This window comes from Mobula hypostoma, chromosome 27 (assembly GCF_963921235.1).
Source record: "Mobula hypostoma chromosome 27, sMobHyp1.1, whole genome shotgun sequence".
Lineage (NCBI taxonomy): Eukaryota > Metazoa > Chordata > Chondrichthyes > Myliobatiformes > Myliobatidae > Mobula > Mobula hypostoma.
In genome coordinates, this window is record NC_086123.1 from 8,674,521 (window position 1) to 8,689,610 (window position 15,090).

The window sequence follows — 15,090 nt, forward strand, 5'->3', positions numbered from 1 at the left end:
AAAGGCACAGACAGCACAATGACCCTGGTGAGATCTGGCAAACTGAGTACAGACCCAGCGAGGTGGAGCTTAGGCAGACCAAGGGGAAAGCACAGGCAGACCTGAAAGGGAAAAGGGAAAGCGGGGCTCAGGCAGGTCTGAAGAAGGGGACCTGAAAGTGAGGTCAAGGTGGATGCACAGCTGAAAGGAGAGCACACCGAGCTCTGCACAACAGGAATTGGCCATGCGTTGAAGCAGGGAGACCAATACGATTGGAAGTGAATTCTAGTCTTCTTGAACTGTTGCAGTCATTTTTGGTGAAGGACCAGCATGAAGACATTCTCAAAACATTGGACTTGAAGTAATACTGTATACAAAAAAAGCTCAAAAATCACTGGTTACATTAAATAAAGAATATTAGTTTTTAACAATCTCATGTAACGGGTATACATACTAGTGTATTTTTAAGTATTCCAATACCACCTTTGAATCTCCTTATATTGGCTTTCAGAACATAGATCCCACTCAAGCACTTTTTGCATTTCTATCTTAAATTAAGCTTGTTTTGGCCTTCAGATCAAAGCAAGATTTCTAATGCACCAAGAGAAACCACTGGGTCATACTAACACTGAACAAGTTGTCAAAGCTGGTTTTGTATTTAAAATATTGGATCAGATTTATTCATCGAAAGTCAGCTCAGATACTTACACCTAATTCCTCAAGTGGGACCGCAATGGAAAGGTCAGCACTGAAACTATTAAGCTGAGATAATAATTCAAATACCATCAAAGCAGAAGACAAATTACCCTTGTAACTTTCAAATCAATTTCCTTTCTCTCTCCAGGAAGTTCCAACAAAACTGCTTCCTTTCCATTTTTTTCCCCAAAAAAAGCTCTTTCTACAACTAAGAAATGGTTAATTAGCTTTCTTGGATCTTGAAAATCTGCAGCTCATATTTAACATGGAATTGTCAGTCGTACCGCATGATCGATTTTTTTTCTCTTCAACGTGTGGCGAACAAAACTGGCATCACCAGAAATCTTAGTTAAGGTCAAGTTTCTGCCTGTTGCCTGTTCATGCCTGATGTGTCTCTCATCAGATTCAAAGGAACAGTGACAAAACAAACCAAGTCAAATTATCAAAATAAAAAACAAGCTGCTGGTGATCAAATCCAATGCAAAAACATAAAGCGTTTGAAATACTCAGCAATTCAGGCAGCAACTGTGGAAAGAGAAACAGGATTAATATTTCAGGTCAAAGAGACTTTGTCCGGACTAGTCAAAATTATATTTGAGATCGTCTTAAGTAACCTGCACATATAGAAATTTATCTGTTACATCTAAATGCAAATATTGAGCAATATGGCTTCTTGATGTATTTTGCTTTTATAAACTTGCTCAGCATGAAAAACTCTTACTTTGCTAGCTTCTTGAATCCAATAGCTCTCTTTTTGGTGGGAGTTCCATTGGCTGCTTTCCACACATGAGTGAACCAAGGGTCTAACTGTTTGAGAAAAGAAACCAAGGCCACAGTTAACTTCGCAACATGCCGTGATGCAGCAAGGTATGTTATAGAAAGAACGTAAAAACAGAGCAAATAAAAGCAGGAGACGGCCATTTGGCTCCTTGTGCCTGCTCTACCAGTGAACATGGCAAACAGTCCACCTTAACAGTTTTCATATTGATTCTTTTAACAAATCTATTGAATTCTGTTTCAAATACAATCAGAGTGACCCCAACAACAATCCTCCAGCGTAAACATGTCTACAGATACGCCACACTATGAGTGAAGGAAGTTCTCTAGAGTTTCGGCATGATTGAATTACCCTTAGGGAGACTCTGTGCCTTCTGGTTATGGACGTTTTAACCAGGGGAAACATCCCTCCAATCTTCAGGCACTACTCTTGTGGGCAGTGAGGATGAAAAAGTCATCACCAAAGGCAAAGCAACCTCTTCACTTGCTTTCTGTAGTAACTTGGGGTATATCCCATCTGGGTCTCACCTATTCTAATGCTGTTAAAAAAGTTCCAGCACATCCTCCTCCTTAAGTTTGACATGATCCAGCATATTTGCTTGCCCTGCACTGACCTCTCATTCCTCAAGGTCCTCCAACTGCAGGCATATGTTTCCTTTTTTATCCCTGATTGTTCCTACCCTCAATCTAGTCATCCTCTTGTTCCTTAGGGTTTTCCTTAATCCTACTTGGTGGTTGTTGGGTGGGGGAGATATTGACAGGGGTAAGCAGGAACAGGCATGAGTAGCTCAGCTGTATGGAAGTGGAGGGGGAAAACCGCTGGAGCTAAATTCAGTGGCCACTTTATTAGGTGCACTTGCACACCTGCTCGTTAATGCAAATATCTAATCAGCCAATCATGTGGCAGCAACTCAATGCATGGAAGCACGCAGACGTGGTCAAGAGGTTCAGTTGTTGTCCTGACCAAACATCAGAATGGGTAAGAAATGTGATCTAAGTGACTTTGACAGTGGAATGATTGTTAGTGCCAGATCGGGTGGTTGGAGTATCTCAGAAACTGCCGATCTCCTGGGATTTTCACAGACGACAGTCTCTAGAATTTACAGGGAATGGTGCAGAAAACAAAAAGAAAATCCAATGCATGGTAGTTCTGTGGGTGAAAATGTCTTGTTAATGAAAGAGGTTAGAAGAGAATGGCCAGACTGGTTCAAGCTGACAGGAAGGTGACAGTATCTCAGATAACCAAGTGTTACAACAGTGGTGTGCAGAGTGAATGCATGAACTTTGAAGTGGATGGGCTACAGCAGGAAGGGGCAAACAAAAATACACTGAGTGACTACTTAAAATGTCCTCTGAGTGTATGTGATAGGCAATTCATCTCTGAAAGGAGCAGACTCTGTTTCATTGGCTACAAACAGGCACTTTGCTTCCCTGGCACTGGGATCAAAAACATCTCCAAGTGGGTAACAGATATTTTGAAGGGGGAGGGAGAATAGTGAGTGCTTGTGGAACATAGATAGAGAGAGGGATGAAATTTAGGCATTATGGATATCAGAAGGATTGGAAAGTTATGGCCAGCCCACCTATAATTTCCATTCCCATTTCTTTCTTTATTCCAGGATGAACTTCATCTGTGCAAAGATCCTTATCCACTTTAATTAAACTTGTCAGTTCTCTCTCTTCATTATCTCTGCTACTTCTATTAAAACTTCAGCAGCATCCTTGGGAAGTACAGATCCAAAGTAAACCTGTGTTCAACTGTTCTCCAAGTACATACGTCACCCTTTAGGTCCTGAGTCAGCCGAATCCAGCCTCCTACTACTCCCACACCAGTTGTATGCAAAAAGAAGACATTTGTGTTGTGCAACATACACAGAATGCTGCAGGAACTCAGCAAGTCTGGTAGTATCTATGGAGAGGAATAACTGATCAATGTTTTGGGCCGAGACCTTTCATCGGGACTGGAATGAAAGGGGGAAGAAGCCAGAATAAGAAGGTGGAGGAGAGGAATGAGCATAAGCTGGCAGGTGATAGGGATAAAAAAGTGTTGGGAAAGTTGTCTGGGTGAGATGAGAAGCTGGGAGGTGATGATGGAGATATAAAGTGCTGAACTTGATAGGAGACAGAGTGGACCATGGGAGAAAGGGAAGGGGGAGGGCCACCGGAGGGAGGTGATGGGCAGGCGAGGAGAAGAAAGGGAGTCAGAATGGGAAATGGAAAAAGAGGGAAGGGGGAGAAATGACCAGAAATTAGCAAAATCAATATTTGTGCCATCAGGTTGGAGGCTATCCAGACGGAATATGAGGCGTTACTCCTACAACCTGAGAGTATCCTCATCGTCAAATGAGAAATCAAGGTAGAATGTGAGTATTATTTTCTCTCTTACATTAAGTGCTGCAGTCTATTTTCAAGTTCCAGCTTGATTCTTTTGAATTCATTTCTCAGCTCCATTCTGAGCTTTCTATTTCGAACCATGTTCCAAATAGCTTGTCAACCAGACTTTGTCACACAGCCCTTTTCCTCCGGAACTTTACTCACTAACTCTTTCATTTGATACTCTCGAGTCAGCATTTTCTCGTCACCTGATCTACACTACTCTTATCCCCTGAATAACTTAATACTGGGAGACTCCTCAACGCTGTTGCAATAAATTTTCAATTTAGTTCCAATGTTTTCTCTAAGAAGTAGGCGGCTGTGTTTACTTCGACAATAATTTTCTTCTGCATTAAGGGTTTTACTGTCGCCATGACAGAAATACAACTGGCTTTCAGCTTCCACATGGATACATACAAATTTAAATTTTTAATTAGGAACCTCAATGACCAAGAGAAACTAAAATTAAAATAAAGGTATTGTTCGAACAGGTTACCTGATACTCAAATGATGGGCTCAGGTGATAGTTCAGCATCTCTTGATGGAAGACAGGTGTAATGCTTCCTGACATTGGGGGGACTATCCACACCCAATCTGCAGGACACCCTCCTCGGCATCTGTATTCATTTTCCATGTGTTTCATGAATGATTCCGTTGCAGAATGATGGTCCACAATTGTCACTTTGTCAGACTAAATAAAAACTTCCAGTGAGTCTTAAATCTCTGCAATTGCCAATTTGTAAAAAAAGAATTCTTTAATGAAGCTTCTATGTACCTGAAAACTGTGTAGGACAGCAATATTTATTTCGACTAATGCTTGGTCTTTCCAAAGAGACGATACATTTCCAGTGTTAAGTCCCATTCGCTTTGCTACTTCCTGTAGGAATATTATATATAAATATTTCAACACTAACAATTTCTGTAAAGCAGCCCTTCCTGCTTTAAATTAAAGTGCAGATGAATTTTTCTTAATTATTATGTTTTACCCCTGGGAATTGTAGTTCTTTGGTCTACTAAATGGGAACTGTGGGCAACACCCATAGATCACAGAATTACTTGTTTTGGGGATAAAGCTACAGACTAACACGAAGAATTTTATTAAAAGGTCTTGGTTTATGTGTTCACTCACTAGGACAGAAAGTGAGTTGTTTTAAGTGGGACATGCCAGACTGCCAATATTTCCCCGCCCACCTGCAACAAGTTCAGGATCTCCACAATTACTTTTGGGAGTGCAGAGATAATACCCAGCCAGTACCACAGTACTCAGAAGGGACTCTGCTTAGTGAACCTGCCCCAGGTTAGCCACACTGAAAGAACTTCACCAGTGAGCTGCATGGGAGGCCGATCAAGAACGTTCAGTAAGATGGCATTCAGTATGAAGTAGTAAGTTGGTTCTGACATTGGCTTTGTAGGAGAAGCCAGAGAGGGACAGTAAATGATGATGGGGGAATCAGCCCTGACAACGGAAGCTTCTCCCATCGCCATTACCCCACATACCCTGGCCCACCCCACACCCCTTTGATCCCTCTGTTGCCTATCAATGGATTTAAAGCAGGAGTACCTACTGCAGAGCAGTGCAGTGCAGTGCATCGATACCAAGGTTAAAGTTGACATTTTTGACAATTTGGACTCAAAGGACACATAGCGACCGCAGGAAGCTTGCAGCTGACTGCATATTCTGGGCCATCACTTTCAATCATACGAGAGCACTTCTGACTCAAAAATCACTAAGTATTTATTTAGTTCGCCTTCAGATGTTTAGAGGCAGTATACACAAGTAAAGAAACAATTACCTGCCCAGAATTATACTCCTGCATTATGCTGTAGTAAAACAGACAGCAGTGTGAGGGATATCCCGGAAATGTGATCTGTCCATGACACTGGCTGAGACAACTGAAGTTAATAAAAGGTCTAGAGCACATTATTTCCAACTGTATGGCATGGATGATTTATTCAGAGGTGTGCCAGCCCATCAGCTTTTTTTTGGGATGAAGCTAGAGGTCAGTTTTTAATAGTTTGCTGGGCTGCATGTATGAATTTGCTATTAAAAGGTCTTGGTTTATGTGTTCACTCACTAGGCTAGAAAGTGAGTTGTTTTAAGTGGGGCATGCCAGAATGCCAACATCTCCCTGCCCAATTGCAAAAAATTCAGAAACTCCACAACTACTTTTGGGAATGCAGAGATAATATCACAGTACCTAGTAGGGATCTCCACCAAATGAAATCAGTTTCAAGCCCTCACATGTCAATTCTATCAATTATTACTTTATAAATGTTCATTCCAGTGTTACAAAATCTATAGCAATTCACCTATGCAGCATCTGGAAAGCAAACTGATTGGCAAGTGCAGTGATTGACGTTACCCATAGGAGTTATGCCTCATGAGCAGTAAAATGAGTATTATACTTTAATTACAAAACAAGTTGTGACTTCAATAATGTGAATCTGTTAAGCTTTTCTCACTGACAGACAAGGCAAGTTGCTTTGAGCCACTAAAGCTGCTTTGTACAGTAAAAACAAATTCCTTCGTTTGTTTATCCTGTTCTTTTCGTAGAGCTCATGAAAAATGTCTCTTTTTTGTCTTCAAAAGGCGATGCCTCGTAAAGGTGGCACCTTTCATTAAGGTCTCCAGTCATGTAGAACGTGCTGTCTTACTACTATCATCAGGGAGGAGGTCCAGGAGCATGAAAACACAGACTCATTGTTTTCAGAACAGCTTCTTCCCCTCTGTCATCACATTTCTGAACAGATAATGAACCCATGAACATGACCTCACTACTTTTGCTCTCAATTTGCAATACCTAATTCATTTAATTTTATATACTGTATATGTAATCTGTAGTACTTTTATGTATTCCACTGTACTGCTGCTGCAAAACAACAAGTTTCACCACCTATGTCAGTGATATTAAACTTGATTCTGACTAACTCAAGATTATTAGAAATATTTCCGAGCTGTTAGAAAGAGGAAGAAGTAGTTACCTCTAGCACATAGTAGCGAGCAACGTCACAGAAGTCTCGGACTCCAATCTCTGTCCCCATATACCAACCGTTGAAGGGGCAAGCTGTAAACTCAAGGCCTCCTATATCCAGGAGCATGTTTGAAACCGCTGGCAAGGCATACCACTTCAGTTTCAAATCTTCAAACCATTGAAACCTAAGGGATGAACAAAGGGAACAAAAATACCAACAACTCACCATCAGATGAAACTTCTTTATTCTTTTTATGAAGAAAAAAAACTTAAAAATAACAGCTGACCTCAGCGGAACTGAGCACAGTACATACTTGGGGTGTCTGATAGGTACTTCCAAGATTAGCTCAGGAGGAATCTCGAACAGTTCAGGGTCATTTCCACTGGCTTGAAGCAAAAGAGGGAGGATATCAAAGCGGCCCAGAGGCGCCTTCCAACCTTGTTGGATACAAATCTGCATAAAGGATAGTCAACAACAGAATTGTAAGACTTTGATATTCAATGAGCATAAGTAAGAACGAACGCTGTAAGTTGCAAAAAAAAACTGATCTACTAACCTCAGTTAACTCCACCGAAGCAGGGTCACCAATGATGGAGCCATCAGCTTGTTTGTACCCAGCATATCTTATCAGTTGGCTGTTCCAGATTCTGAAATCACATTTTCCATCTACCCTCTGTGGGAATATTGTAATTGCTGATCTGCAAAATCATCAGCTTTATAAGTAATGATTTAGAGACATCCATTGGTATTTATGAAACTTCAGGATTTTCCAAAATGAAAATTTGAGGTCTGACTAAATCTACAGATTTTTACTTGAAGTAACTCATATACACTGTAACTAGCCAAGTCTAAGGCTCGATGCTGTGCTTTCTCTCATTGCATTTAGTGAAATGAAAATAAATTCCGTATTTGTGGAGCCTTTCATCCTTTGGAAAATAATAATTATTTTTGACAGGATATTTTACTAAGTGATCTCAAGTCATACAATTGTTGTCATAAACATTTTATCATCTTCAGTGGTATCAGCCAGTATCATGAATATCTCATTATTCAGGGCCACAGCTGTTTCTTCAGAGAAGTCTTCAAGCACAAGAGATAATTTTCCAGAGAAAAGTGGGGTTTTGGTCTCCTTATTTAAGAAAGGATGTGCTGATGTTGGAGAGGGTACACAGAAGATTCACTAGAATGATTCCGGGAATGAGGGGGTTAACATATGAGGAACGTTTGTCCGTTCTTGGACTGTATTTCTTGGAGTTTCGAAGAATGAGGGGAGACCTTATAGAAACATTTCGAATGTTGAAAGGCATGGATAGAGTGGATGTGGCAAAGTTGTTTCCATTGATGGGGGAGTCTAGTACGAGAGGGCATGACTTAAGGATTGAAGGGCGCCCATTCAGAACAGAAATGTGAAGAAATTTTTTTAGCCAGAGGGTGGTGAATCTATGGAATTTGTTGCCACGGGCAGTAGTGGAGGCCAAGTCATTGGGTGTATTTAAGGCAGAGATTGATAGGTATCTGAGTAGCCAGGGCATTAAAAGTTATGGTGAAAAGGCGGGGGAGTGGGACTAAATGGGAGAATGGATCAGCTCATGATAAAATGTGGAGCAGACTCAATGGGCTGAATAGCCAACTTCTGCTCCTTTGTCTTATGGTCTTCCGATCCATGTTCTCCATTTTCATACCATGCAAAGCAACCAGACCAAGGAATTGTGAAGCATCCACCTCAGAAAGCACACTACCAAATGCAATAAGATGTTGGTCAGACACAGAGATACCACAGATATTTTGAAGAATTATACCAAAAAGCACAGTTAATTTATTAGGTTGTAAATTAATCTTAAGTGCTTTAGAAATTGTCAAAAAAACTGACTTCCAGAACTGTTCCAGTATAGAACAAGACCAAAACTTGTTTGTAAGTGTAGCTGTCTCAGTTTTACATCTATCACAATAGCTATCAACATTAGGGAATATTTTAGACAGTCTTTCCTTCATCAAATGGTAACGATGTACAATTTTAAATTGAATCAATGATTGACTAGCACAGATCGAAGAAGAGTTAACCAGCTGACCAACATGTTATTGCATTTGTTACATTGATAGCTAGGAGGGCCATTTTGTTGAAGTGGAAGGATACATCAGCTCCCACTTTGTCACAATGGTTCTCTCAAGTGATGCTATGTCTTAGTTTGGAGAAAATTAGAAGTCGAACCTTTGAACCTACGTTTGATTTTGAGAAAAGGTGGAGTTCATTTGCTCGTTATTATCATTTGAGTTAATTGATAGATTTCCTCCACGATCTAATTGTAAATTTTTGGTACTTTTTTTTCTTGCTGGCGGTTTGATGTTTATTTTTGGAAGCATTTTGTATGATGCATGGCTCCGGGGTTGAACATCTAATGGGGTTTCTTTTTTCTCCCCCCACTTTTTCTTGCTTAGTTGGGATTTTTTTTAAAAACACCAAAATTTTTTCAATCTTTAAAATAATTTTTTTTTTCTTGAGTCATTGTAAGTATTGCTTACTTCAACGTACCCGTGTTAATTTTGGATAATAATAATATTTGAAAAGAAAGAAAAAGAAAGAAAAGAAAGCATCCTACCTGGATTTATCGTGGTTTGGTACGGCAACTGCTCTACAGGAAATTGCAGAGAGTTGTGAACACATCTCTGCACATCACGGACACCAGCCGCCCTCCATGGACTCGGTCTATACTTCTCACTGACTCATTAAAGCAACTAGCATGATCGAAGACCCCACCCACCCTGAACATTCTCTCTTCTGCCCTCTCTCATCAGGCAGAAGATAAAAAAGCCAAATAGCACGTATCATTAGGCTCAAGGATAGCTTCTGTCCTGCTGTTATAAGGTTATTAAATGGTTCCCTAGTACATTAAGATGGACTCTTGATATCACAATCCACCTTGTTATGATCATGGACCTTACTGTCTACCTGCAGCGAATTTTCTCTGTGGTAGTTGCACTTTACTCTGCATTGCATTTTTGTTTTACCTTGTACTACCTCAACGTACCGTGTGATGAATTGATCTGTATGAACAGTATGCAAGACAAGCTTTTCACGGTATCTTGATAAATGTGACAATAATAATAATAATAATAATAGTAATAAATACATACTTAAATAATAATAACAATAACATCACTCCCGATGTTGGGGGAGTCCAGAACCAGAGGCCGCAGTTTAAGAATAAGGGGTATACCATCTAGAATGGAGTTAAGGAAAAACTTTTTCACACAGAGGGTTGTGGTTCTGTGGAATGCTCTACCTCAGAAGACAGTGGAGGCCAATTCTCTGGTTTCTTTCAAAAAAGAGTTAGATAGAGCTGTTAAAGATAGCAGAGTGAAGGGATATGGGGAGAAAGCAGGAACGGGGTACTGATTGTGGATGATCAGCCATGATCACAGTGAATGGTGGTGCTGGCTCGAAGGGCCGAATGGCCTACTCCTGCACCTATTGTCTATTGCCTATTGTCTAATAGACCAATTCCAATTCCAAATACGTAATTGAGCAACATGAAATCATTTTTAAAAACCCAAGTATAGGGCTTGATATTAACCAGGATTTCACCAGGACATTAATAAACTTGAAATTTCATCTCAGTTAAGAATGAGATATTTCAGGTAAATAAGCACCCATTGTTTGTTAGTCTAATGAATGATATTCTTTATCCTTCTGAGAGAGATACTACTTTACAGAGTATGCATTAAGAACTGTGCACAATTCTTAACAACTTGTACCTGACTGGACATTCTTTGTCAAGCATAATAGGAATATAGACCCTATCATTCTGCTTAGATTAGAGAATCTTTACAAGTTAAAATAATAGAAGCTAATGGGTATAGTACATATTTAAGCAATTCCTGTTTATGTTCCTGTTACTTTGTTATGGTATGAAATTGAAGCACAGAGAATGAGAGAGCTCATGGTAAATGCACTTGAAAATGGCTCATTCACAAATGAAGTGCCTCCCCGAAGAATGAGATACTGCCCTAAATAGTGAGGTATTCATCTATTGACATTATCAGTGAATGAAGACAATAAGTTGAAGGCTAAAAGTATCCATGACCAGAATAATTTATTTACCTGAAGAGGGACAGCAAAACAATATGTCATACAACATAAAACATTTATGTGTTGATTCGATCAGGTTTGATCCAGCTCAATACTCATGCTTGCTTGCCCATGCTGTTCTGTAGCCACGCTTACCTTTTGCAGTCCTGTGGGCCCAAACCCGCCAGGCCTTGTTACCATGGCAGCGGCCTGTGAATAGTGACAGACCTTAGGCAGAGGATCTGAAACCCTGCCCTGGACTTCCCTAATGGCATTTTGATAGCTCACTGTTGTCAAACGTCTCCAAAGTGTATGATCAGACATATTAAATAATTGCTCAAGATAACTTACGTAATTCTTAGACATGACCTAAAACTTGTCTAGGTTGAAAGAATTATAGACATTACAATTAAGTGATATAAGGTGACAAAAAAAACTTGCTTTTCAGTCAAGTTGCAGATCAAATTGAAATAAATGGGCTGTAGTCATTTACCCAGACACAGCTGATGTAAAGTGATGGCACCTTCTATAAAGTGCAACCAGTCCCACAGCTTGAGTTCAGCTCTCAATCGCCGGCTATCAGCGCAGCAGCAGACCAGGAGTTGGCTGTCTAGGTGCACCTTTTTTAAAATTTCAGAACTATATTTCATTCATAATAAAGTATACATGATATACAAACAGGAGGTGACTTTCTTCACATTCACTGTAGCATCAGAACAACATGATGCTTCAAAGCTGTGTATGCTTCCTTCTTAAACCAGCATGTCCACGGATGGCTAGGTTGCACTGCGCAGGAGCTGACGATTAGGGCAAACTGATACATGTGCAGTGGAGTCATTGACATGTGAACGTCATGATCTGGCCCATTGCGTTTTATATTTGCAAATGTAATGCCTAACAATGACCGCGAGCCATTTCCTGTCTATGCACACGCCACCTGATTAAGTTGATTAATAGATCACCAACCTGAGATTTCCCTTGTTGGTGGCGTACTTGATGTGATTGCATATATAGTTGAACATGCCGTGAGAAGTGGAGCAGTCACGTGCATCGAAAACCTGCAAACAGCACAGCTATTAACAACACTGCAGAAGGGTAGCCGTTCAGAAACTATGTCCTTCTTTGAAGTTCTATCTCTATTTTTTTGATAACATCTATTTCCTTCCATAATTCCAGTTCCAGACCACAGGTTATTGTAGCTTCTATATTCTAACCTTTATGTCAATTTTTGAACAAATTTATTGTTGCTACCGTTTTAACAAAGTAAAACAGCACTGAAAGAAGTTCGTGAAGTGTTTTCTAGTGCTGGGGAAAGCGAATTTTTAGGTTTTTTTTACAGCAATTCCAGTTCAATTCTACAAAACACTAGAGCAGGGGTTCCCAACCTTTCTTATGTCATCAACCGACACGTTTGTGGGCCCCACAAATGGGAACCCCTGCATCAGGCAATTCAGTTCCCATTTCTGTGAAATAGTTTTCTGAAATATCCTCCTGTAGGATAATTAATATTGAAGGCAGTTACATATGTTAAGGCAAGGGGATCATCAAGAAACATTAAGGAATTTCTCTCTTACACATACTAACCATTCACAGACATAGGTAAATGAGCCCTCATTACCATTTTAATAATTAACCATCATAAAATGTATCTATACAAATCAATTGGAAACATGGTTGATGAGAAAATCTGAATCATGGTTAGTACAACAGATAATTGCAAAACAGTTATGGGTATCTTCATTGCATCCCAGGGAGCTGTGTTTGAATTAGTTAAAAAAATTGCAGCTTCTATATTCTAACCTTTATGTCAATTTTTGAACCAAGTTATTGTTGTTACAATTTGAACAAAGTAAAACAGCGACTGTTCATCTAGATTGAGAACTGTTCAATACATGATCATTATTCATGCAAAGTGCTATATGTAAACTAAGGCTAAGGAATTGTAATAATGAGACTGTATGGCAATAAACAACATTCTGTAGGTTTGGAATATGATTATTTCATGGTTGAGAACATAGAACACTACAGCACAGTACAGGCCCTTTGGCCCATGATGTTGTGCTGACCTAAAATCAATCTAATCCTTCCTCCCACATAGTCCTCCATTTTCTAAGAGTTTCTTAAACGTCTCTAATGCACATGGCCAAGTGGTTAAGGCATTCGACTAGCGACCTGAAGGTCATGAGTTCGAGCCCCAGCTGAGGCAGCGTGTTGTGTCCTTGAGCAAGGCACTTAACCACACAATGCTCTGCGATGACACTGGTGCCAATTTGTATGGGTCCTAATGCCCTTCCCTTGGACAACACTGGTGTCGTGGAGGGGGGAGACTTGCAGCATGGGCAACTGCCGGTCTTCCATACAACCTTGCCCAGGCCTGCACCCTGGAGAGTGAAGACTTTCCACGCGCAGATCCATGGTCTCGCAAGACTAACGGATGCCGTCATATGCCTCTATCATGACTTCTGGCTGCACCCACTGTGAGTAAGAAAATGTTACCACTGATATCTCTCCTACACTTTCCTCCAACCGCTTTAAAGGTATGGCTCCTGGTAAAAATGTCTGGTTATCCACTCAATCTATGCCTCTTATCATCTTGCCGCCTCTTACCTCCCTTCATTCTACTTGTAAAGTTTAAACATTGCTTCTGAACTTCCATGCTTCTGCTCCTTGTTTGACTGGACTCACAAAGAGACAGTGTTATTTAAAGAACATTTTCATAGCATCATGAGCAAATCTTAACCTGCAACTTGGACCACTGGATCCTCCCAATGCAGCGGGTAGCATTCCTCCAGGCATGCTTGGCTCCATAAATTAACTCAGTGTCTTTAAGTTGGTAAGTGCCAGTTGTTTCGATCTCCTTCATCACCTTTTCCATCCTTTCAATGTGAGCCTTAGATCCATGCCTGTTAACAAAATGCCTTACATTTGTTATAGGCAATACTATGTTTAAAAGGACTGTACATCGAGGGAAAAATGGCTCATTTTCCAAACTAAAGGTAACATGCAAGAGTACAAGATAATTCCTGATACTAAACTTACTCTGGCTGTGGTTTTAGAAATGGAGCAGATGTCCACCAGTCAAAATGTCACAACTTTTGTGTTTTGATATTATTTTGAACAAGTCAAGAGATTCTGTGATTAGAGAATTGAAAACTTCTCAGAATCAGACACTCCTAAATTGCTGTTTAAAAATCTTCTCCCTCCTTCCCTTAACACATATTCTACACCTTTGTGCCATTTCTGTTCCGTACCCAAAGCAATCAAAGATTTTCCAGGAAAAAAAATCATTAAAAAAATCACAGTTTTGCCCTGTGTATCTCAGGATAGTAGGTTAATAAATCTCAATCTGATGTCACTAAGATTCTATCGGTTATCAGGAAGTGAAGGGACATTCACCAAATCTGTCTGGTCTGGATCTGGCCTCAATACCAAGACACAATGTAGTCAGATCTAGTCCATCTCTTTCTATATTCAAAAAAAAAACTCTGTTACTTTACAGCACAATTTTTTGAGAATTAATGTATTCATCCAAATTTCTCTGAAAAGTTAGCAAAGTATAATTGCGTAGCACAAACTTATCACAGAGACACACTGCATGAAGAAATGGAGCGGGGTTAATTTGATCAAGAAGCATGTATGCCAACATATACATCATATTTTTTTCAAGAGAAATTTACTTAACGTACTTAATAGTTACCAGGGTAGATAAAAGAGGGTGAAATGGTTTTCTTTAGACAAGAGAAAGATGGGGTAATTTGATAGATGTATATAAAATGATGAAGGATCTGGAGAAAGTGGATTGTGCGAGGCTCTTGCCATTGATAGAGAGGTCGGGGACCACAGGTTGCAGATGTAAAGCAAAGGAGAAGTAACGGTGACATGAGGAAAATCTTCTCCCCATAGCGTGTAGCTAGAATCTGGAATGAACTGCCTGCAAATGTGGTGCAGACAGTTCCAAAGTGGCCTTCAAGAGAGAATTGGATGGTGAGGAAAAAATTGTAAGTAAATGAAGAGGAGATGAGGCAGTGGAATTAGTGAGTTGCCCTGGTAGATGGGTCTGATTGTTCCAAAGTGGCCTTCAAGAGAGAATTGGATGGTGAGGAAAAACCTGTAAGTAAATGAACAGGAGATGAGGTAGTGGAATTAGTGAGTTGCCCTGGCAGTGGGGTCTGATTGTTCCAAAGTGGCCTGCAAGAGAGAATTGGATGGTGAGGAAAAATCTGTAA

At 40.1% G+C, this 15,090-nt stretch overlaps 1 protein-coding gene across 1 annotated transcript in view; it reads right to left on the reverse strand.

Annotated features, from left to right (window-relative positions):
- Positions 1-15,090, reverse strand: part of nos1 (nitric oxide synthase 1 (neuronal)) — a 112,807-nt gene that overhangs the window by 53,360 nt on the left and 44,357 nt on the right. The window contains exons 5-12 of the mRNA XM_063034459.1: positions 13,605-13,767; positions 11,831-11,922; positions 7,355-7,496; positions 7,112-7,251; positions 6,808-6,982; positions 4,601-4,702; positions 4,322-4,516; positions 1,397-1,482 (exon numbers count right to left, since the gene is read on the reverse strand). Coding sequence (XP_062890529.1) covers positions 1,397-1,482; positions 4,322-4,516; positions 4,601-4,702; positions 6,808-6,982; positions 7,112-7,251; positions 7,355-7,496; positions 11,831-11,922; positions 13,605-13,767 — 1,095 coding nt within the window. The remainder of the gene's footprint in view (positions 1-1,396; positions 1,483-4,321; positions 4,517-4,600; positions 4,703-6,807; positions 6,983-7,111; positions 7,252-7,354; positions 7,497-11,830; positions 11,923-13,604; positions 13,768-15,090) is intronic.